We start from the raw sequence: 24,509 nt of genomic DNA, 5'->3' as shown, positions 1-24,509 counted from the left end.
CCTCCCCTGGGCACCCCAACTCCTCCTCCTAGAATCTCCTTTCCAGGAACCTGTCTTCTCTGGGACCGTCCTCTGACCACTCCCTGTTGCCACCCCGGATGGAACCCGCTTGCTGTCACTGCTCTAAACCTGCCTCAGGAACAGGCAGCAGGGACGGAGGCAGCTTGGGTGTAATGTGACCTGTGGAATTGTTTAACTCCTTTCAAAACTTATGTCTCAAAAGAGATGTATAGAGGGAACTCCCATCGTGGCACAGTGGAAACAAACGCAACTGGTATCCATGAGGACGCGGGTTCGATCCCTGGTCTCGCTCAGTGGGTTAAGGATCCAGGATTGCAGTGAGCGGTGGTATAGGTCACAGAAGTGGCTGGGATCCCGCATTGCTGTGGCTGTGGTGTAGGCCAGCAGCTGTGGCTCTGATTCAGCCTCTAGCCCAGCAACCTCCACATGCTGCACGTGCAGCCCTAAAAAGTAATATACATATGAGTGTGTGTGTTTATAACAGCATCTCCTGAGTGGCCCGAGGCCCAGTCCTCACCGTGAGACAGCAGCATGGGGACAAACAGGACCCGGGACAGCCAAAGTGGGCAGGACATGTCCCAGCGCCTAAGACTCCGGCCTTTAATGCAAGGGGAGCCTGCGGTCTTGCGCGGCCTCAGGCACGTCCTTCAGCCGGGCTCATCTCTGGCCCAGAATGAGACCAGTCACGAGGGCCTTGTCACAGGCGGTGGGGGGGGGCGGGGGGTGTCAGAGTGTGTGTCCCACTAAGTGACAGTATAATTAGTTATTCCTACCTGAGTATTTTTGGCAGTGACATTTCTTTCTGTGAAAACTGGCAGAAATTTGCTAATCCTCGACTTCACAGAATGGGAGTAAAGACAGATTAAGCAAGATGAAGTAGGAGGTGAAAAACGGGAGGTTCGTCGTCTGTGTTCAAGATGCAGATGTTCGCGTGTTTAAAAGGATGACCGGACGAGTCTGGAATTCTTAATTGAAGCTTGCGCCTTCTCAGGGGTCCTTAGAACTGAATACCTATCTTTCTATCCCCGAAGTCATTCAGGTAACGTTACTCCTAAAGCCCCCGGGCCACCTGGCCCGCTCGCCTATTTAAACGTGGGCTCTGCTGCCCTCTGGTGACCGCCTGGAGGAAAGCAGCTAGTGTACCTGCCCGCATCTGCAGGGAGAGAAAGAGGTCAGCGCCTTAACACCAAGCAGGGGAGTTCTCTTGTGGCTCAGCAGGTTCAGAACCTGGCGTTGTCACTGCTGCAGCTCGGGATGGCATCCGTGGAGACATAAAAGTACGTGCCTACCCCACAGGCTTGTGTCCACATACAGCGTTTTTCATACACACACGTGTGCGGGTGCTTCTTCAAAACAAGCCATCGAATCCCGCCGTGAACGAGACCCAGGTCACCTCCTCTGACGGGCCGCGCTAGCCTAAGGCATCCACTCGTGACAGGTCACCTGGGCCTGAGGGAGGCCTGCTCCTCCTGTGTGGCCTCCCTGGTGGGCCGGGCCCATCCCTGTGCACCGAGTAAGGCAGCCTGTCGTGCTCGTCAGCGCCACCCACTTAGTCGCAGGAAGGCTGGCAGACACTGGGGCGGTTTCAGAGAAAACCATGTCCCGCTGGTTTCAAAGGCCCGGGGACATACCTTTATGGCCCACACCCCATCTGTCCCTTGCAGCATCCCGTGGCTCCCGGGAAGGATGGACCCCTCTCCTGGGTGCCGTTCGTTCACCTTCCAGTGGAGTCAGCTGCACTGCTCGTGGTACAGGTGACCCCACCCACCTGCCCCATTCCCGCCGAGCAGCCTCCTGCCCGGGAGCCAGGGTGACCTGCAGCATACCCCAGTGCGTGCCCTGGGTGTTCCAGAAAAGAAGCCTTGGCTGTCCCTTCCCCACCGCATAGGCTTGCCTCCTTCGTCATAGAGTAGTTAATAACGAAAGTGGACTATAAGGGCGTGGATTTATGGCTCGGCTTTCTGTGCTGTTCCACTGGGCTGTGTGTCTGCTTTTGTGCCAGTGCCGAACTGTTTGGATTACCATAGCTTAGCGGTATAGCTAAGTCAGGGCGCCCATAGCCCCATTCTTCTTTCTCAAGATTGTTTTGACTCTTCAGGATCTTCTGTGTTTCCACACAAATATTTAAAGTATCTGTTCCAGTTCTGTGAAAAAAGCCCTTGGTATTTTGATAGGGATTGCATTCCACCTGCAGCTTTTGCCTTGGGTAATACTGTCAGCTTGACACTATTGATTCCTCCAAACCAAGAACATGGTGTGTCTTTCCATCTGTTTGTGTCATTCATTGGTTTCTTTCATTGGGGACAGTTTTCCGAGTACAGGTCTTTTACCTCTTTGAGCGGACTTATGCCCAGGTATTTTATTCTTTTTGATACAATGGTAAATGGGATTAATTCCTTAAATTCTCTTTCTGATAGTTTGCTGTTTGTGTATAGAAAAGGGACAGACCTCTGTATGTTAATTTTGTACCTTGCAACCTTCCCGAATTCAGTGATGAGCTATAGCAGTTTTCTGGTAGCATCTTTAGGACATTCTATGTATAGCATCATGTCACCTGCAAACAATGACCGTTTTACTTCTTTTCCAGTTTGGAGTCTTTTTCTTCTCTGATCGCTATGGCTACAACTTCCAAAACTATGTTGAATAGAAGTGGCAAGAGTTGACCTCATTGTCTTGTTCCTGATCTTAGCGGAAATCCTTTCAGCTTTTCACCACTGAGAATGTTAGGTGTGGTGTCATATGTGGTCTTTATTACGTTGAAGTATGTTCCCTCTATGCCCACTTTCTGGAGAGTTTTTGTCATAAATCAGTGTTGAATTTTGTCAAAAGCTTTTTCTGCATATATTGAGATGGTCATATGTTTTCTTCAGTTTGTTAATGATGTGGTATATCACACTGATTTGTGCATAGTCAAAAATCCTTGCATCTCTTGGGATACACCTCACTTGATCATGGTGTATGGTCCTTTTAATGTATTGTTGGATGTGGATGGCTAATATTTTGTTTTTGCATAGATTTTTGCATCTAAGTTCATCAGTGTTACTGGCCTGTAAATCTTTCTTGGTGATACCTTTGTCTGGTTTTGGTACCAGGGTGATACTGGCCTCATCAAATGTGTCCAGAAGTATCCCTTCCTCTGTAACGTTTGGGAACAGTTTCAGAAGGCAGACTGTTAAGTGGAATTCACCTGTGTAGCCATCAAGTCCTGAACTTTTCAGTTTGTGGAGGTTTAATTACTTATGCAGCTTTTTACTGGTAACTGATCGGTTCGTATTTTCTGTTTCTTCCAGGTTCAGTCTTGGGAGGTTGTGCCTTTCTAAGAATTCGTCCATTTCTTTTAGGGTGTCCACTTTATTGGCATATAGTTGCTTGTAGTAGTCTCATGATCCTCTGTATTTTTGTAGTGTCAGTTATAACTTCTCCTTTTTCATTTGGTTGTATTGATTTAGGCCCTCTCTCATTTTTTCTTGATGAGTCTAGCTAAAGGTCTGCCAATTTTGCTTACCTTTGCAAAGAACAAGCTTTTAGTTTCATTGATCTTTTGTTTGTTTTTCCATTTTTGGATGCCTGTGGCATATGGAGCTCCCAGGCCAGGAATCAGATCCGAGCTGCAGTTGCAACCTACACTGCAGCCATGGCAATGCCAGATCCTTTAACCCACTGCGCCAGGCTGGAGATAGAACCTCCACTCCGGAGGTGCTGCTGATCCCACTGTGCCACAGGGGGAACGCCTCTTTTATACTCTCTTTCATTTATTTTCACGCTTATTTTTATGATTTCTTTCCTTCTACTAACTTTGGTTTTGTTCTTCTTGTTCTAGTTCCTTTAAGGTACAGTTAGGTTATTTGAGATTTTTCTTACTTCCTGGTGCAAGCTTGTATTGCTATAAACTTCCCTCTTAGGACTGCTTTTGCTACATCCCATAGGTTTTCAACCTTTGTATTTTCATTTTTCATGTAGTTGCATCTGAGTATTTTTTTGTATTTCCTCTTTGATTTCTTCACTGACCTTTGGTTGTTTAGTAGCATACTGTTTAGCCCCCCTATGTGTGTCTGTTTTTTGCAGTTATTTTTCTTGTAGTTGACTTCTAGTCTCATAGTGGGGATTTTTTGTTTCCATTTTTGGTGGGGTTTTTTTTTTGGTTTGGTTTGGTTTTTTGTCTTTTTAGGGCCACATCTGCAGCATATGGAGGTTCCCAGGCTAGGGGTCAAATCAGAGCTGTAGCTGCCAGCCTGTGCTACAGCCACAGCCACACGAGATCCGAGCCATATCTGCAGCCTACACCACAGCTCATGGCAATACTGGATCCTTAACCCACTGAGCAAGGCCAGGGACTGAACCCACGACCTCATGGTTCCTAGTCAGATTCGTTTCCGCTGCACCATGATGGGAACTCCATAGTGTTGTGGTCAAAAAGATGCTTGATACGATTTCAGTTTTATTAAATTTACTGAGGCTTGTTTTGTGGCCAAGTGTGTGATCTATCCTAAAGAATGTTCCATATATAATTGCAAAGAATGTGTATTCTGCTTTTCAATAGGATGCTCTCTCTACATCTGTGTATCAAGTAAGTCCATCTGGTCTAATGTGTCATTTAAGGTCAGTGTTTTCTTACTGATTTTCTGTCTGGATGATCTGTCCATTGATGTAGGTGGGGTGCTAAAGTCCCCCACTATTACAGTGTTAGTGTCCATTTCTCCCCCTCCTATTAATATCTGCTTTGTTTAAGTGTTCCTATGTTGGCTGCATGTATATTTCCAATTGTTATATCTTCTTTTTGGATTGATCATTTTATCATAATGTTGTTGTCTCTTGTAACGGTCTTTACTTTGTCTGACGTAAGTATTGCTACTATGCTCTGGCATTCTTTTGATTTCTGTTGGCATGGAATACCTCTTTCCCCCCCCTCAATTTCAGTCTCTTGTGTCTCTAGATCTGAAATGTGTGTCTTGTAGACAGCATATACACAGGTGTTTTTTGGTTGGTTCTGTCCATTCTACCACTGTGTCTTTTGGTTGGAGCATTTAGTCCATTTACATTTAAGGTAGTTATACGTGTGTTCTTACTGCCATTTTGTTCATTGCTTTAGGTTTGTTTTGTACTTTTTTTTTCTCGTCTTTTGTTTTCCTGTGATTTGATAACTATCTTTAGTGTTATGTTTGGATTCCTTTTTCTTTTTTGTGTATACATCTATTATAAATTTTGGGCTTGTGGTTACTATGAGGTTTTTATATAGTGGTCTATATATATGCATGCGATGTTTTAAGCTGCTGATCTCTTAAATTTCAAATGCATTTTTAAAACCCTGCATTTGTACTCTCCTCCTCCTGTGATTACTTTTTGACATCATATTTTACATCTAATTGTTTCGTGTATCCCTTAATTGCTTATTGTGGATATAGATGATTTTACTGCATTTGTCTTTTAACCTCCCTACTAGCTTTATTTGTGGATGATTTCCTACCTTTTCTGCATGTTAACCTTTACTGGTTAGTTTTCTCATTTCATAATTTTCTTATTCTAGTGGTGGCCTTTTCATTTCCTCTCAGAAAGATCCTTTAGCACTTGTAACGCTGGTTTGGTGATACTACACTCTTAGCTTTTGCTTATCTATAAAGTTTTTGATCTCCCCGTCAAATCTTAATCCGAGCCTTGCCGAGAACTCCTGGTTGTAGGTTTTTCCCCTTTCATCACTTTAAATAAACTGCCACTTCCCTCTGGCCTGCAGTTTCCACTGAAAAATCAACTGGTGGCCTATGGGAGTTCCCCCGTTGTTGCTTTTCCTTTGCCGCTTTTAATATTCTTTATCTTATTTTTTGGGCATTTCTAATTACACTGTGTCTTGGTGTGGGCCTCTTTGGGTTGATCCTGTTTGAGACTTTACATGTTTCATGGACCTGGATGTCTGTTTCTTTTGCCAGATCTTCAGCTGTTAGGTCTTCAGATATGTTCTGTGCCCCTTTCTCCCTCTCTCTGCTCCTCCTGGGACCCCTGTAATGCAGATATTAGTGTGATGTCCCTGAGGTCTCTTAAGCTGCCCTTACTTTTTTTTCTGCTCTCCAGCAGCGATTGCCACTACCTGGTCTTCCAGCTCACCGATTCACTCCTCCGCATCATTTAGTTTGCTGTTGAGTCCCTCACTTCGGTTATTGTGTTCTTCATCAGTTTGGTATATTTTCTCTTTGTTGAAAGTGTCTAACTTCTTGCTCTGTGCATCCATTAGTCTCCAGAGTTCTCGGATCGCCTTTACAAGTACACACTGAACTCTTTCTCAGGTAGCTTGCTCGTCTGCACTACACTAACTTCTCCTGGTGTTTGTTTCCTTTTTTGGCTGCCCCAGGGCATGTGGAGTTCCCATGCCAGGGACCAGATCCAAGCCACAGTTGTAACCTAAGCCACAGCTGCAACAATGCTGGATCCTTAACCCACTGCCAGGTGGGGATCAAACCTGCATCTCAGAGTGCTCCCAAGATGCTGCCAATCCTATTGCACTACAGTGAGAACTCCTCTCCAGGGTTTTGCCTTGTGTCTTCGTTTGGAACATGTTCCTCTGCCACCTCATTTTGTCTGACTTGCTGTATTTCTGTGTATCTGGTAGGTTGGATACATTTCCCAACCCTGGAGAAGTGCTCTTCTGTAGGAGGTGTCCTGTGCTTCCCAGCAGTGCACTCCCCTCTTGTCATCCAAGCTATGGGCTGGGGGTACCCCAAGAGGGCCGCGTGGGTCTTTCTGTCACGGCGGGTTTTGTGGATGGTCTGGTTCGTTGCCAAGCTCTGCCTTGTACGGAGGCTGCTGGCTGCTGGTTGGCAGGGCCTGGTCAGGAAGCAGCTGACTGCAGACTCCCAGGAGGCCCCAGGGCTCGTGCAGGCTCGCCGGTGGTGGAGTCAGAGTCAAGAGGATCATGAGGCTGTTGACCACCCCCGCTGGTGGGTGAAGCCGGGTCCTGGGGTTAGTGCTGGGCTACTGGAAGGCAGAGTGCCAGGTCCTGGAGTCTGGCTGCAGGGCCCAGGGATCCCAAAGCTGGTGTCAGATCACTGGTGGGAGCAGCCGGTTCCTGACAGTTGGGAATGGTATCCAAGGTATCTGGAAGCTGGCAGTGGCCGCTGCGGGCGGGATGGGTCTGCAGGCTGCAGAACTGTGGCTTTCTTGTGTCCAGAGTCTGGTCCCTGGGGGAGAGGGGAGGCTGGTCTAGAGGCTAGTACAGGCTTCCTGGCAAAAGGGTGCAGTGACTGCCCACGGATGGGTGGAACTGGGTCCTGGCCCCCTGGTGGGATGGGCCGTGTCTAGGGGTGTGCGTAGAGGCCAAGGTAGGATCAGGACGTCTTTAAGCAGCCTGTGGGGCTGTGTCCCTGCCCAGCTGTTTGGCCCAAGGAGTCCCAGCACTGGCACCTGCAGGCTGTTGGGTGGGGCCTGGCCTTGGCACCAGTAAGTCAAGATGGTGGCTGTGAGCACCACTGTCAACATGGTAGAAAGCTCCCATGTACGACTGCCACTGGCACCTAGGTCCCCAAGGTGAGCTGCTGCCACCCCCACCTCCCTAGGAGACCCTAAAGACCAGCAGGTAGGCTGGGCCCAGGTTCCTCTCAAGTTTCTGCTTTTGCCTCAAGTCCCGGCACACACGAGATTTTCTGCATCCCCTTTGCGTCTCTTTCCCCATCCTTGCGAACCTCAAAATTTAAGCCTCGCTGGCCTTCAAAGCCAGATGCTCTGGAGGCTCGTCTCCCAGTGCAGGACCCCCAGGCTTGGGAGCCCAACCTGGGGCTCAGAACTCACTCTGGTGGGGGAAGCTCTGCACTTCAGTTGTCCTCTAGTTGGTGGGTCGTCCACCCAGGAGGTTGGGAATGTGACTGTGTCCTGAGCCCGCCCCTCCTACCTGTCCCATCGTGGTTCCTTTTTTATGTCTCTAGTTGCAGATCTTTTCTGGGAGGTTCTGGTCTTTTTATCACTCGCTGCTCTGCCGGTGTGGCTGTGATGTGCTCATGAGGGGGTGGGTTCAGGGTCTTTGTACTCCACCATCCTTGCCGATCAACTATTGACGTGTCTTTACGGCTGCTTTGACCCCCTTCTAAATGAAGAGCAAACCTTGGGCAAACGCTGTAAGTTAGTAACACATCCACTGTTCGTGGCACATGAGGCGGATTTTCCACTCCAGTCACCTTTCAAGATGAAGGAAGGGGAGTTCCCGTCGTGGCGCAGTGGTTAACGAATCCGACTAGGAACCATGAGGTTGCGGGTTCGGTCCCTGCCCTTGCTCTGGGTTAACAATCCGGCATTGCCGTGAGCTGTGGTGTAGGTTGCAGACGCAGCTTGGATCCCACGTTGCTGTGGCTCTGGCGTAGGCCGGTGGCTACAGCTCCGATTTGACCCCTAGCCTGGGAACCTCCACATGCCGCGGGAGCAGCCCAACAAATAGCAACAACAACAACAAAAGACAAAAAACAAAAACAAAAGATGAAGGAAGGGAAAGGGTTTGGGCTGGCGAGGAGAGTGTTAACGGGGTAGTGAGGGTGGCAGCAGGTGCAGGGGGTGACGGCGGGTGGGGGGTCGGGCCCCCTGCCGACCCGGTGGGCTCCCCGCAGGTGCGGCGGGCTGGGGCTGGTGCTGGCCAGCGCGGGCTTCGGCATGCTGACGGCGCCCATCATCGAGCTGCACAACCAGAAGGGCTACTTCCTGCACCACATCATCTTCGCCTGCTGCACGCTCATCTGCATCATCTGCCTCCTGCTGCTGCCCGAGAGCCGGGACCAGAACCTGCCCGAGAGCATCGCCGACGGCGAGCACTACACGCGCCAGCCGCTCCTGCCGCCCCGGCGCGGGGAGCAGCCGCTCCTGCTCACCAACGCTGAGCTCAAGGACTACTCGGGGCTGCACGACGCGGCTGCTGCGGGCGACGGGCTGCCGGATGGCGCCACAGCCAACGGCGGGCGGCCCATGTAGCTGGGCCCTGGGGGACCGGGGCTTGCCCAGGCCGAGCTCGGGAGACCCTGCTTCCCTGCGGCTGGTGTGGGGGCCCCTGCAGAGAACTCTGAGGAGCGTGTGTTGGAGGAAGCGGCCTTTGCAAACAACCCTTCCAAGAAGACTTTCTTTTCTGCCATTAAATGTTTGTATTTATTTTGGTCGTTTTTACAAAAGCAGCACTTTATCCCCTCTCCTTTCACTGATCTCAAGACAGAGCCACCTCCTTGGGAAGAGGGACGCAGTGGCCGAGGACACGCCGTAAGGACCGCACAGCCCGGGCTGCCCGGGAGGTCAGCCGTGCCCTCAGAGCCAGGCGTCCCCGGCAGCCGTGCTGAGACCGGCCAGCCGCCATCCGGGGCATTCCCGGGGCGGCGCTGCAGACACTGCAGCGGAAATGGTTAGGGTTTGACCCGCGTCTGTGTAGGGTTTTTAAAGCATCTGGTCCACGAGTGGGGCGGGGAACAGCTCACAGCATCACTGAAACCAGCTTCATCCTTCCTTCGAGACCATCCTTTTACGCCTGATGCTGAAAGCTCTTTCGGGGAAACATGTAACTATTTCACCAGAAATCTTAAGTGATCAGTGGGGGCATCGCCCGGCTCCAGCACAGGCTTGTGGCGCTAAGCCCCCAAGCAGCAGGCACAACGCGTCCGTTACTGCCGCTGCTGCTCCTCCTGGCTTGGCTCCAGCAGGGAAGTCCCTCTTTCACTGTCAGCTTTTCTGCCAGCACAACCCGAACCTGGCTACTTTCAACTAAAACCAATAGGAAATAACTTCGTAGACGCCTGGGGCGGCCCCGCTCCGGGAGGGAGCTGAGCCCTCGAGGACACCGCCCGGCAGCTGCAGCCCAGCACACGCGCACAGAACACACCAGCCTGAAGGCCTCGGCGCCCGCTGGCCACCGGCAGAGACCACACAGCCTGCGGGGGATGCTCCCGGGCCTGCTGCCTCCATCGGCGCAGAGCTGGGCCTGCGGCGAGGAGGGGGCCCGCCTCCAGGAGCACCCAGACCCACTGAGAGAAGCAATAACTCACCAAAGCTCGACCCCGCCTGCCCCGCCATCCGAGGGCTTCCATCCACCATGGTCCTCACCTCGTCCTCCTGCCCCCTGGCCAGGCTGCCTGCACCTGCCACACCTGCCTGGCTGTTCCAGAGGGGACGCGGGAGCTGCTGAGAATCAATGCGCGCTGGCCGGCAGGCACCCAACCGGACAGCCTGGGTCCCTTCTGGAGCGCCTGCTTCCCCACGCTGTGGCACCTCTGCCGTGGGCAGTGTTCTTCCAGGGAAAGCGTGGCCTCGGTCCCCATGGTCTGTGTCTAGGTCCCACCCACCCTGCTCCTAAAGCTGGCAGACACTCTTAGGAACTGTGGACTCAGAAGTCTGTGACGTGAGCAAACATGCAGGTGTGTGTGGTTCCAGCAGACACACCCCATGGTCCCCGGGGCCACCAGCCTCAGGCAAGGAAGGCAGACTGCCAGGCCCCCCTGCCCGCCCTTGTCTCTGTGTCACTGCTGTTTCCTGCGTCAGCCTGCACTCGCCTCAACCCACAGGCCCTCGCTACATCTGTGCAGCTCCAGTGCCAAACCTGCGAGGTCCCTCCTGTCTTCCTGAGCCTTCTGCCCGTGGAGCCCCCCCGCAGCAAGGCCCGCCATCCAGGACAGGACGCGCGGCGCTGGGCCGTGGGGAAGGAGCCAGCAGGCTCCCCAGACCGCACCTGTCACCCCAACGCCAGGCCACGAAGGCCCTCCTGCCGGCCGTGCTGAGGCCACAGAGGGCGGCCAGCACCTCCAGGAAGCCGGAGGCACGCACGACACTCCCAGGCTGCCACTTCCACATCTGACCTCCATCCTAAAGGACAGCGGCAGACACAGGTCCCACGGAGACCCGCACTGCCACTTCAGCGGTCGGGACCAGCTCCTGGATTCAAAGCAAAGCTGGCAGTGGGGGCTGGCCTCCTGGGACCCCGTTCCAGTGTGTGTGAGCGGAGTGACTTCTTGGCAAAGTAGCCCTGTGGCTCCTGCTCCCCCTCCCCCCTCCCCCTTCCCCTCCAACCCCCTCCAGGTCAGGCCAAGCCCCTGTCCCTGCTGGTTCCACCTAGGGACAGCCGAGAGACGTGGCCAGAGCAGGAAAGCTCACCGTGGGCTGAGCCATGAGACCCCGCGCCACGTGAGCGAGGCAGCAGGGCCCTTCCGTGTCCGAGGGGCCAGTCCTGCCCGCCCCCCACGGCCCCGTGGTCATCATGGACGCCCAGGCCCTGGTCCCCGCGCTCCGTGAGGAAGCACTTCTCAGGCACCTGCCGTTCCACGTCCGCCCTCCCAGCTCCTCTCCCTGCTCCCGGGAAGCACCCCGGCCTCCAGTCCCTCCAGCTGGGACCCCCTCCGGGAAGTCAGGCACAACGGGAACACTCTGCCCTCTGCGCTGTCTCCCAAGTCAGTAATAGCTCAGCTCGTCCCGAGCACCCAGACAAACAGGGAAAGGCTTCATTTTTAAGAGTCTCATCACTTGCACGCTGGGGAAGGGGGGCTGCAAGCCGGCGCAGCCCCAGAGCAGAAAGCGACCTCGCGAAGGATGCAGCACACGTCACCTCTCCCCAGAGCCAAACGGGACTGAGGCGCCCCGAACGGGGACCCGGTGGCCGCACGACCAGGGAAGGACGCATCTGGGCTGGGGGAGGCGGGCCCGGCGTGGCGGGCTGTGCTGGCGGGGCGCCCCCTGTCCCCGCAGCCCCACCCTGGAGGCTTCCGTGCAAGAGCCGGGTCGTGCTGGTTCTGACCCGTCCTCCACGCCCATGTCTGCATGACGTCACCGCTGTTGTACTTGGGGGGCGGGGGGGTAGATGTACAGAAATAAAAGCATTGCCCTGAACACGCTTCCTCTGCGGTGTCCCTACCTCACCTGATGGGTCCAGCGAAGGGCGGCTCGCGACGCTGACCGATAAACGCGCCTCGCTCCGGTCTCACCGTCAGCGCCCGGGCAGAGCCGGGGAGGCCGCCGCAGGGCCCAGCGCCGGCTGCTTCCTTGGTGCTGCTCTCAGGCCCCCGAGAGGCGGATCTGAGTTCGTGTCCTGTGCACAGGCGTCCTGCTCACGGTGGCCTGAAGGTCCCAGGAGAAGTGACCCTCACTGTGACTCTGGGAGGAAAGACTGCTGACCAGGACTCTCTAACGTGGTGTTTTTTAACCGGAAAGCAATATTTCTTTAATAAAGTATTTATACCAAACTCTCCATATCCCCGATTTTCTGTTACGCACTCTGCCCAGAGGGGTGCCCGCTGGCTCCCAAGCCATGTTTGGGGCCAGGGCCTCAGACTTAAACGCCTTGACCCCCAGGCCTAATCCCGAAGTGGCGGTACCCTGGCTGCCCACACGCGCTCGACACCAGGCTGGCGCCAAGGCTATCACTGGGCCCAAGACCACCTGCCTCTCATGACAAAAGGGGTCCCAATGGACCCCAAGAACCGGAGAGCCCTTGACCAGTGCCTCGGCCTTGCCTGTGCTGAGACGCACCTGGGGGGCTTTGCGACCCCACCGGGCCTGGGCCCCTGGGGCTGGTAAAGGCCCCCAGCGCAGATTTGACCTGAAGCCAGGTCAGGAACCACTGACCTGGGCTGGGGGGGGGGGGCTTAGCTCCCAAGAGCTGCAGTCGGTCAGCACCTTCGTTTCCACGGTGCCAGGGTTGGCGAAGCCGCCTCGCACTAACCTGGCACGACAAACGGGACCCTTCCCGACTCACAGGTGAGGACACAGGGCCCAGAGGCGAGCAGGCGGGAGGCAGGACGGAAGGACCGTTCCAGCCCTGCCCTGGGCCTCGATCCTGACGGAGCCGTGGCCACCGCGTCCTCTCCAGGCACCAGGGCAGCCCCTCTGTCCGCACCGCACCCCGGCCCAGCCCTGGGCTTCCCTCCTTCCCGGCCAGCGGGAGCGGGAGCGGCGGCAGAAGGAGGGCCGAGCCTTGAAAGCAAAGGTAAGCGCGTGAGCCTGAGGCCTGGCGAGAGCCGCCGCATTTATTCCGAGTCCGCAGGGCGGGTCCCAGCCCCACGGCCACCGCCTAGAACTTCTCCGGGAAAGCCTCCATCTCCTCCTTGATCCTGTTTTCCACGAGTAACGCGAAGCTGCTGTCCGTGTTCTGGAGGTTGTAGCTGACAAACACCTGTTTGCTGGTCTTCCTGGCTGGGGACAGAAAGGACGACACGCGTGACCACCTGCCCGGGTCCCCCGCACCCCGCTCCTGCCCGCGCCGCCAAAGGCCCGGAACAGGGAGAGGAGAAAGTGGACGCCTGCGACCAGACGCGGTCAAGCGGGCCCTCCTCGTCCGAACAGTGGTCCCCAGGGGGCCCGGGACCCCCGCTGTCCCCCACCCGACCTGGTGCCGGCAGGCCCGGCCCCCAGCCTGGGACCCGCTGCTCGGCACACAGGGCTGGCGGGCTGGCGGCTCTGCTCGTAAAAACGCAGGTGATGGTCAAATGCCGAACATGTGAGCCCCCCTTCACCCCACCCTCCACCCACCCCAGCCCCCCACAGGGGACCCCACATACCTACACAGGGACGTCCAGGCATGCGTGCGCGTGCGCGCACACACACAGGAACGTGTAGGCACACACACGCGTGCGCGCACAGGGACGTGTAGGCACGCACACGCATGCGCACACACACACACACAGGGATGTGCAGGCACACACGCACACACACAAACGGGCGTAATTTTCAGTTTGATCCTGGATGTGCTAGTTTTAGCCCCTGTCTACAGAACCCTTAATGGCTGGTGTCAACCGCTCCAAGTGCAAAAATCCAGCACAGCTGCACACCCAGCATCTGAAAGCCAGGACCGGCCCTGAGGACAAGCCAGGTGGTACCCTAACCCAGTGAAACCCCCCGGTTCCCCAACAAGGGTGGGTGCAAACGCCTCCTCCCCCACGGACATCACGGCCACACCAGTCCCCAGGGGGCCACAGATCCCCGCCTGTCCGCTTGCACCCGAGGGAGCAGAGGGCCGCCTGCATGGTCCGCCCAGCAGCCCCGCCCCTGCTCTGCCCTCCAGAGCCACACAGAGCCCCCGGGCCGCTCACCCCTCCGCGTGGGACACTGTCTCTGGACACCTGTCTCTTCATGTCACTGTCCACACAATTGACAACAGTTAATGATGCATCTTCAACAGCAGGGTCCAGACCCCAGCTCAGGATGACCGCAGAGCACAGCGGCATGGGCTGGCCCTCTGTGGCCTCAGAGGCAGGTCACCTGTCCCCCAGGATGACAGCATCCTGCCACACGTGCCCGTCCCCGCTGGGCAGTGACCGAGGGCTGCGGGTTTGCTGACACAGGCAGGTGGGATCCTCCATCATATCTGACTTTCATATGTTAGAAAGGATGTATTTTTTTGGTCTACGTTCTGTTTCAACGTATGCAGACTATAAATGGACGAAAACCACATGTGAGAAAACGTTAATTACAAAGAGCGACCTCACAAAAGAAGGAAAAGAACCCTGCTTTCTGCATATACACTGCTTCCGGGTCTCACCTCAAGGACACGGGGCCCCCATCTCATGTCACCAGAACCACTAGCTCACTGGTTGTGCATCCAACAGACTCCCCCTCCTCGACCGGACTCTGTCCACACTGCAGCCACCCACCCAGCCCGGCTCAGCAGGCCAGCTCCTCCAGGCCCAGCTCTCAGGAGCCTCCTGAGGGGCTGTGGTGCCCGAATCGCTGGCAAACACACAGTGCAGCGGGGGTGTCAGGCCCTCAACTGACTGCAGAGCTGCTCACAAACACCAGTGTGAACGCAGAGGGGATGGACAACCCGGAATCCCGGGGAGGCCAGGCAGGGATTGTCTTTTTTGCAACTTGGTTATAAATTTAAAATGACTTCCTAATAATTCAGCAGAGTAACTTACAGATCAGGTTTCTCTAACCTCAGGCTAGGACAAGTGCGGGGGACGTTCCTGAGACTCGGAGCTGGGCTCGTGGTCCCCACCTGGTGTGAACATCCAAGGCCACCTGGCTCCCGTCTGTGACAGCCCCCGCCCACGCTGGTTGTACCTCCCCTCCCCCAACATCAAGTGTCTTCGTGTGGTCACACCCGAGTGACAGACACACATTCCCGGTCCCCAGGGATCAGGCTGACAGAACTGCCAACGCAGCCCAAACACAAGCTCCTCAAAGGGCAGCGCTGGGCCTCGGCACGCCCCCCACCCGCCCACCAGGGCTCGGGGCTCCAGAAGCGGCTGGGATGCCGGTGAAGATGAGGCCGACAGGAGGCAAGGCTGCACGGCCGCTCAGGTCCCTGGGCACCACCCCGCAGTCACACACACAGCAGAGCACTGGCCACCCCCGCCTGAGCCACCTGGGCTGCTGGTTTGGGGAGCAGGGAGGTGGAGCACTTCGGCACCCCCTCCCTGCCACATGCAGGCCAGGCCTCGCCCTTCTGCACTCTGAGCCACGTCTTGCGTGGTGAAGGGCGCTCCCTCCTGCTCACAGGCCCCACCAAACCCTGGAGGCCCAGGAGCCAGTGCCCAGGGCACCATGGGCACCACTCACCCCTGCTCCCGAGGACAAGGAGCAGAATCACCTGTCACTCGTCAGCCTGAACGGCAGCTGAGGCGACCCGGGAGCCCCTGGGGCGCATGGGGGTGAGAGGCGCTGGCACCAGGTCAGCTCCTGGGAGGCCTGGGCACGGAGGGCTGGGCTCCACCCACGCAGAGACCCTTCCCGCTGCAGCGACTCGCCTCTCGGCTCCTCTCACAGCCAGGTCCCCAGCCAGGCGCTCGGGCAGCTGAGCCCCAGTACCTACCTAAACGCTGGGCGAGGCCAGTGGACGTCGGGTCTGACGTGTCCCCGAGGAGGGCGGTGGACACGGGGATGGGGTCCTGCAAGGAAAACAGAGAGCGCTGCTCGTCCACCTGCGGGCGGCCTGGCAGCTCCAGCTCTTCCCTCGGGGAACTGGGGGGAGGGGAGCCCCAGGAACCGAGTCAGCAGGCAGGCAGGTGACCCTCCGAGGCCACCGCTGGGACAGGCAAACACAAGTGCCTGGAAGCTGGGTCACAGGGCTGCCCAAGTCGGAGGACTTCTAGTGTCCCAAACCCCAAAGCTCACTGAGAGGCAGCACCAGACAGAGGGACGTGACACGGTCCTCCCGGCCACAGCCAGGAGGAAACTGGGCACCGGACCCAGTCGCCAAGGTGCCGCTCACCCCCCAGGCAGCTGCCAGCGAAAAGGCAGGACCCCAACCCCTCACCTGCGCCTGCGAGAGGACGCGGCCCTGTTCCCAAGGGTATCTGGGGCTTTTCAAGGTCAAGCCTTGACGCTGGAGAAGGGCCCCGGGGAGCAGAACCGCAGCCCTGCAGCTGCTTGGCCAGCCCTCATCTCAGATCATCAGCAACTGAAGCCAGATCAGCGCAGTCCTTCTAAACTTTCCAGAAAATCTTGCTTCCCGCCACGCGGGGACTAAGCCCCCTGCGTGCAAGTCCCAGCTTAAGAGAAAAGTCTGCTAATTTACAATCTGACCAAATTGCTTTTATCAAATTAGCGGACTTTGAAAAGACACAGCCCAGGAAGCGGCAGGGCTTTAGAAGGACGAGCTCCGGGTGGGAGGAGGCAGGCGACCTCAGCAACTTCTAGCAGAGCCCGGGTCAAACACTCCCGTCTCCTAGGGTTCCAAGCCACTCAACTCAAGACCGAATGCATGTGTTCTGGTCCATAAAAGATGAGTCAAAACACAGACTAAAGATGAAAGTACTTACTGCAAGCTTTCTTGTTATAATTGGTACAAAAAAACATGATCTTACTAAACAAATTTGCTGTTAACAGTATTTATAGGCGTTCCTGTTGTGGCCCAGTGGTTAACGAATCCGACCAGGAACCATGAGGTTGCGGGTTCGATCCCTGGCCTTGCTCAGTGGGTTAAGGATCTGGCGTTACCATGAGCTGTGGTGTAGGTTGCAGACGCAGCTCAGATCTCGCATTGCTGTGGCTCTGGTGTAGGCTGGTGGCTACAGCTCCGATTCGACCCCTAGCCTGGGAACCTCCATATGCCACGGGAGCAGCCCAAGAAATAGCAAAAAGACCAAAAAAAAAAAAAAAAAAAACAAACCAAAACGGTATTTATAATTAAACCTCCTGCAAATAGAAAATCTACCTTAACAGGGTGGCCCTTCTCCGCCAAAAACTAAAAACCCTGTATCGTTACCCTTCCTACTACTTCCTTATTTTCCCAAACCGCCCTCTGCCAAGGGCAGACTCGCGTTGTGAGCGGAGGTCCTGGGGCTGGAACAGCACCGCCCACTCCCACAAGGGGCCAGGTGCTCCAGGGTCATCTGAGCACCCAGGGCCCCAGAGCCCACCTTCCTGTCCTGGGCCAGCTTCCCCCCGCACCCGTGCTGGGGCCTGCTTGTCCCAGTCCTGCAGCCTCTCCTGGCAGCAGACAGGCCTGCTGGGGGCAGGGGCAGGTGGCAGGCAGGAGCTACTGGGCCGTGTGGTTCTGTCCTGCACGGTCCTGTCTCACGTGCGGGAATTCGGGGGGAGGGAAGAGGCCTCGCAGACCCCAGGGCCACCCCACACGGGCTGGCAATCCTTCCTAGAAGGGCCAGAAGGGCAGAGCTTAGCGTTCATGAACCACAAGGCCCAGCTGTAGCTGCTCCAGGGTGCCATCAAGTGCAGGGCTGCAGCAGATGCTACTGAACGGACAGGAAGGGCTCTGCACCCCAAACTCAACACAGACGCTGCCAGAGGCCAGCCTGCTGAGCCCTGGTCCTCTGTCATCTCCCGCTTAAGCCATGGCCTGGGCCTCCAGCCCTGGAGGACGATGCCCAGGCACACGACACGGCCCATCGGTGGGCCTGGCCCCTTTCCTCCTGCCCCCACCGGGATGGAGCGTGGCTGCCCAGCTGAGAACATAAAGCCCTCCCAAGAGCCATGACAACCAAGCAGTCAGACCACTGAAGCCCCTGCGGGAAGAGCCTCGAAACAGGCATGAAGGAGGGGACGCCTGGTCTCACCAACTAGCCTTCTGGGCCCCACGCGGCCCACAGCCTTGCCCATGGTCTGTGACCTCAGCCTTAGAACCGGGAAAGGGAGGGAGACGGCTCCCAGGGTGCCAGGACCTGCAGACACACAGCCCTGCTGTCAGCCCTCCCCCATGCGGGGAAAGACCCGGAACTGTCCCTGTCCAAAGACCCATCTGCCGGGTCCCACCAGCAAGGAAGTGCAGGCAAGCCCACCAGGAGGCAGAGTGAGGAGGAAGGGGCAGAAGAAGGGTCTGGGCAAGACATTCAGAGCCTGTGCAGGGCTGTCTCCCACCCGAAGCTGTGCCCAGGTCCTGCCTGCTGGCTCACTCTTCCCATGTCCCACCACCCCAGGTAGCCCCCCCTACCCAGCACAGGCCTTCCTGCCTGGCGGTTCTTGCCAGACCTTACACAGTGGGAGCGCCCTCGTTCTTCAAGGACTTAGCAGGATTTCAGGTACCAGGGAGACAAAACTTCACAGGCTAGGCCTCCCCACCTGCACAGACACTGTTGGGGAGCCTGAAGATACACCACAGAGGGCACAGGGGCCGATAGTGTGCAGGAGCAGCTTGGAGGCAAGTGGGTGCCAGGACATGGGGCTGGGGACAGCACCTGAAGGTCAATGAAGCCTCTGGACTCAAAGGTCTGAACAAAGGAGTTCCCACTGTGGCTCAGCAGGCTAAGGACCCAACGTAGTGTCTGTAAGGACGTGGGTCCAACCCTGGCCTTGCTCAGTGGGTCAAGGATCTGGCATTGCTACAAGCTGCAACACAGTTCACAGATGCAGCTTGGATCCAGTGTTGCCATGGCTGTGGTGTAAGCTCAGCTGCAGCTCTGATTCAACCCATGGCCCAGAAACTTCCATATCCTTCAGGTGTGGCTGTTAAAATAAAAAAGAAAGTCTGGGAGTTCCCGTTCTGCCTCAGCGGTAACAAAACCGAATGGCAACCACGAGGACACAGATTTAATCCCTGGCCTCACTCAGTGGGTTAAGGATCCAGCGTTGCTGTGAGCTGTGGTGTAGGCCACAGACATGGTTCAGATTCCACATTGCTGTGGCATAGACCGGCAGCTGCAGCTCCAATTCGACCCCTAGTCTGGGAACTTCCATATGACGCAGGTGCAGCCCTTAAAAGGACGAGAAAAAGTCTGAGCAGACGAATGCCATTCTGACTGCTGTCTGCAGCCCGTACAGAACCAGCCACAGGGCAGTGCTGAGCCAAGTCCTCCAAAAAGTACCTCCAAGGCCTAACCCCCTGCAGCTGTGCAGGTGACTTTATTAGGAAATGGGGTCTTTGCAGATGTAACTGACATGTAAGTTAAGCTGGACTCATCCAGCAGGACTAGTGTCCTCAGAAAGAGGAAGAGACAGAGGAGATGGCCTGTAACACTGGCAGCAGGACTGGATGACGAGGGTGTCAGCCGAGGACACCAAAGTGCCAGCAGCACTAGAAGCCCAGGAGACAGGCTGACTTACCCCCAGGGCCTCCAGGAGGAACGAGGCATGCAGAGGTTCCCAGGCCAGGTGTGGAACCCTCGCCACAGCTGTGACTACAGCAGATCCTTAACCCCCTAGGCCACCAGGGAACTCCCAATCTCTGTTGTTTTAAGCCACCCAGTCTACTGCACTTTGTTACAGCAGCTCTGAGAAACAGTACAGATACCGAGGAAGGCTTAGCCCAGGTGGCAGGTGAGGGAGGGGAGAAGGGGCTGGATTCTGCATGTTCTGAGGGGATCCCAGGGTGACCCCGAGGGTGGCATGGAGCTGCTGCACCTGAGAGGAGCAGGCTGCTGCAGAAGCAGGGGTGCGGGGAGCTGGGCTCCGAAGGCCCACTCAGAGATGCCTGTTAGACTTTTCATTGAGACACTGGAGTGGAAAGGCAGCAGAGAAGCCTGTGCTGGAAATGAAAGGAAACGTGGGCAACACAGAGCCGGCGTGAAAAAAGGGGTTGGATAGGAGCGTGAGAAGACAGAGGCCCCACGAGGAAGCCCTGAAACTCTAACCAGAGATGGGCGTGGAAGTCGAGCCTAGCGCCCGGACGAAGCTTCCTCGAAGGTAGCGCCGCCCCCCACAGCCCCCGGTCCCTAGGACATCACAGGAAGGGCCTCAGGGAACCCTAGGCCTCCCGCCTCCCTGGCCCAGGAGATCTGGGGACCACGGAATCCGTGGCGTCCCCAGCAGGCCCTCGGTCACTGTTCGGCCCCGACCCCCGCTCCCACCCCTCCCCCGAGTCCCTAGGCCCTCTCCTGCGCCCTCTCCCCTCCCTCCCCGCCCCCTGGGGACCCACCCCCTAAACCCCCCTTCCCTCCCCCTCCCCCGGCGTCCCCACCGGGCCCCTCTCCGCTCCTGCCCCTGGCCCTCCCCTCGCACTCACGTAGCGGGTGCACATGGCCACGGCCAGGTTGCGCAGGTGCGGCGTGGCCCCCACCCACAGGAAGAGCGAGTCCGTCAGCCGCATGACGTGGAAGTGGACGAGCTGCTCCCACAGCCTCGCGGTGAAGTTGTGCAGAGAGACGTCCCCGGCCGCGGCGGCCCGCGGCCCCTCCATGCCGCCCGCCCGGACGCCCGGCCGAACGCGGGGACCAGTTCCCGCCGCCGCCGCCAGACCAGAGCAAGCGAGCGCCGAGAGCGCCTTCGCTTTCGATCCTGGGTCAGGGGCGGGGCCCGAGGGTGGGCGGGGCCAGAGAGTGAGCGAGGCTCTCCGGGGAGGAAGGGCGGGGCCCAGGTGGAGCCGTGGGGACGGGCCAGGAGTGGGCGGGGCAGAGCCAGAGGGGGCGGGGCGGGGCCTACTCGAGAGGGGACGGGTCTTGCCCGCGGGCTCCGCGGCGGATCCAGCCCCGACCGCGCAGAGCCCAGGCCTGACCCGCACTCTGTCTTGCGTTGGACTCGTCCTGGGCTCAGCGGGTCGGCGTCCTCACTGACTGCTGCACAGACGTGCAGGAAAATCTTCCCGAGTGGAGATGCGCCGTCCGGCAAAGCACAGCGCTTTTAGTCGGTGCCGAAAACACTCAGAGCAGCCGCCGCCATCGTACGGGATGGCTAGATTTTCCCAAATCCTGCTGGTCCCGGCAGCCCGGAAACTGCGGGAAGCCTTGAAAGCAGCTAGTCGTGAGAATGGCAAAGATACTGGGAAAAGCTCGAGAAAGGACAGTTACCTGGACTGAGTTAAGGGGTGGGTTTCCTCACCTGACCCAAACCCCCGGAGCTGAGGTCCTGTACAAGCACGGGCCTTGCATATGCAAAGTGGGAGTAAGAGCGGGCGCCTCCCAGGGGAGTGGGAAGGATGTGAACGACCACAGGGAGGCAGATGAAGGGGGCCAGTGTCATCCGCTGGGACCTTTAATTGCAGTCACTCTGGGCCACAAGGTTGACATAAGAAGGCCTTCGATGTGCCGAGACAACCTTTGGGGTAAAAGCACACAGCCCACGTTTTTGTCCGATTCTCTTAAGCTGACTTGGGGTTTATGTCAGAACCCTCAGAGTTCTGCTTTTTCAATCTCTAAAAGGGCTAGGTTGATTAAATTGACATTTATGAGGGCAAATATTGTTGAAAGTTTGTTGGCTCGTTATCAATGATTCAGTTACACACCTAATGTTCAGGTCAGCAGTTTTCAACAGCTTTCCTAATGTATAATTAATACACAAGTACACTACTCCAAGGATTCAAATTGAAGTTGTGACACGTGTGTAACCCATGAAACCATCGTTGCAGTCAAGAGAGGGCACGTGGCCATCAGTCCCAGAGGCTTCCTGAAGCCCCTGGTAACCCTTCCTTCCCCTCCTCAAACCCTGAGCTGCTGGTGGTCACTACAGAGTAGTTTGCATTTTCTGGAGTTTTATGTAAATGGAAGATGCCGTATGCACAATTTTTTGTCTGCCTTTCCACTCATCACAGTTATTTTGCGTTTCCTCCAGGTTGTCACGTATGTTGGTCGCTTCTCCCTTATTGATGAGCACTGTTCTGCTGTGTGGACGCACCACTGTTTATCCCTTCACACGTGTTGATATTCTTTGGGACTGTTTTCACTTTGGGGATATTGCAGCGAAGCTGCTGTGAACTCATGTGCGAGTCAGTCTCTATGCACACATGCTTCCATTTCTTGTAGTTAAATGTCTAGGAGTAGTATGGCTGTATCCTTTATAACTTTTTAAGAACCTGACAAGCTGTTTCCACAGTGACTGTACCTTGTAATTGTATCCATCAGCCGCACAAGAGCTTTTTCTGGCACCGCTACATCCTCATCAAACAGCAAGGACCATATCAACTATTGGGTGTAGTCAGTCTTTTTCACTTTAGCCAATCTAAGGGGTACCTCAGTGTGGCTTAATTTGCATTTCCTTAATTATTAATGAGCTTCAATTCATCATTCACACCGTATACAAAAGCGAACTCAGAATGGTTCATAGACCTAAACATACAACCTAAAACTGTAAAACTTCTAGAGGAAAACATAGGGGGAAACCTCTGTGACTTTTAATTAGACAAAGATTTCATAATAAAACACCAGAAGCCGTTAACAACAAGGACCTACTGTGTAACACAGGGAACTATATTCAATAACGGAAAAGAATCTTAAAAAGAATAGGTAGGTATATATAACACCTGAAACTCACACAACATTGTAAATCAACTATGCTTCAATTAAACAACAACAGTAAAACACCGACACCAAAAGCAGGATCCATAAAAGAGTAAACCGATGACCGGGTCTGACGATGACGCCCACACATCACCTCCAATATCCTCTAATGCTTTGTCCCCTCAGAAGACAAAATGCCGTTTTTAAAACAGAGGGTTTCTCTGTAAACAATCTTGAAGAACTGTCTGGGGAAACCAAGGCAGAGGCGAACACCTGTTGCGGCACCGTGGCCGCTCACGCCCGCCCAGCACAAGTGCAGGTGTGCTCCTGCCTGCGGCTCCAGGGCAGCCGGGGAAGCCACGTGACCCGCAGACACGCCTCAGGCCCTGCACGCCCCCTAACATCAGCTGCCCCTCAGACACCGCCCCGCAGCCCCCAGATGGCATCCTCTCCTTTACCCCGAAGACTGTTCTCCTCAAGCCCTAACCCCGCCCGAGCCCAAGTTCAGCAGGTGACCCTCCTTCTGGCTTTGCCAGGCAAACGGGGGGCAGGCTCAGTTTCCCCACCGCTTTGTCCCTCCAGCAAGCCCCTTCCCTCTTCTCCCCCTCCCTCATCGAGAGGCGCCCCCTCCTCTGCTTGGAGGTTGGTCCCTCCCCTGTGCCCTGACCCCCTCCACGTCCTCGGGAACCAACTCCATCAACCATGGTGACGCCTCCAAAAACTCCGCCTTGGACTCTGAGCTGTGCCGCCCAGATCCCCTTCCGGAAGGGACTGGTTGTCCCAGCTGATGGAAATGCCATTTGCAGGCGCCGTGACCGCCTTCAGAGTCTGCGCAGCCTTCCAAGGCCCCCCCCCCACCCAGTGGCGGATGGAGGCAGCTGGGTGAAGGCCCGGCCCTCTCAGCCCGAGGCAGGCCAATTGTGATGGGCTGTTTTGGCTCAGCAGAAACCAAACTGACTGGTTTGGTGGGTCCCAGGTGCCCACGGGCTCAGCAAGGGTCTAACAGAGGGCACCACAAGGGTACCAGTCACCTCACCTCAGAAGCCAGGGCTGGGTGTGGTCAGGAGGCTGAGTGCCGTCACCCCAATAACGTCTTGCTCAACTTCAATTGCCTGGAACCCCATAACTAAACACATGGCCGGCTCCCCTGCAGCACACGGCCGCCCAGTCAGCACCTCCTAACTGTCCCCAAGCACCTGACCATCAGCGTGGCCACACCTGCAATCGTCACCTCTGCCCTCGGCTCCCCCTGCCCCAGCCCCCTCCCTGCTGCCCTCCCCGCATCACCCATCACCCCATCCCACATCCCTCAATACCAGCTCAGGAATCTTCTCTCTCTGCAAACAGTGCTGCCTTGGGGGGGTCTCCCCCCAACCCCACCCCACCCCTGTCTGCCCACGTGGTGCAGACCCTCCCCTCTCTGGGCTCCTTTGCAGACCCCAAGGCCCCTCACCCAGCTGTCGGGTCCTCCCTTCCCTCGCCTGCTGGCTTTGTGCTCCGCAGACCCTGAACTCCACCAGGCGGCCAGAGCTGAAGCCCAAACACCTCTGGGTGGAACCTGGCCTAAACCCAAATTGGGGCTTAAACCCACGGTTCTTTAATTAGAATCACTCATCTCATGTCCGGACTTACTGAGGCTCAGGTTTTTTGCATCTCAGCGCAGGAGGAATTCAGCAAGAGGTAAAGTAATAGGAAAGAAAGAGATTCGTTGGAGTTGCTGTTGTGGCTCAGCAGAAACCAAACTGACTGGCATCCATGAGGATGTGGGTTTGAACCCTGGCCTTGCTCAGCGAGCTAGGGATCCTGCGTTGCCACAAGCTGCCTTGTAGGTCGAAGATGCATTGCTGTGGCTGTGGTGTAGGTCACAGATGTGGCTTGGGGGTTGCTGGGGCTGTGGTGTAGGCCGGCAGCTGCAGCTCCGATTCCACCCCTAGCCTGGAAACTTCCATATGCCGC

The 24,509-nt window shown here is 56.2% G+C and overlaps 2 protein-coding genes across 14 annotated transcripts in view; one reads left to right on the top strand and one right to left on the bottom strand.

Annotated features, from left to right (window-relative positions):
- SLC22A23 (solute carrier family 22 member 23) overlaps positions 1–12,197 on the top strand; it is a 143,291-nt gene extending 131,094 nt beyond the window's left edge. For all 13 annotated transcript variants that reach the window (XR_014809480.1, XM_013977405.3, XM_021100121.2 and 10 more), the window contains one exon: positions 8,601–12,197. Coding sequence is in view for 12 of the 13 variants with exons in the window: in XM_013977405.3 (XP_013832859.2) it covers positions 8,601–8,958 (358 nt within the window). In the remaining variant the exon portion in view is untranslated. The remainder of the gene's footprint in view (positions 1–8,600) is intronic.
- Positions 9,102–20,586, bottom strand: PSMG4 (proteasome assembly chaperone 4). Its single transcript, XM_001927667.6, has 3 exons — positions 20,348–20,586; positions 15,764–15,839; positions 9,102–13,146 (listed from the first exon to the last, which is right to left on the bottom strand). The coding sequence occupies exons 1-3, from the start codon at positions 20,519–20,521 to the stop codon at positions 13,025–13,027; spliced, it is 372 nt and encodes a 123-aa protein (XP_001927702.2). The 5' UTR covers positions 20,522–20,586; the 3' UTR covers positions 9,102–13,024.
- Positions 20,587–24,509: the final 3,923 nt, after the last annotated feature.

The sequence above is a fragment of the Sus scrofa genome, chromosome 7, assembly GCF_054392235.1.
Source record: "Sus scrofa isolate SSC_HxYL_T2T_F1_AM1 chromosome 7, Sscrofa_HxYL_maternal_Yorkshire_Landrace_v2.0, whole genome shotgun sequence".
Classification (NCBI taxonomy): domain Eukaryota; kingdom Metazoa; phylum Chordata; class Mammalia; order Artiodactyla; family Suidae; genus Sus; species Sus scrofa.
The sequence above is the reverse complement of the archived record's forward strand: the minus strand, read 5'-3'. Positions and strand labels throughout refer to the sequence as shown.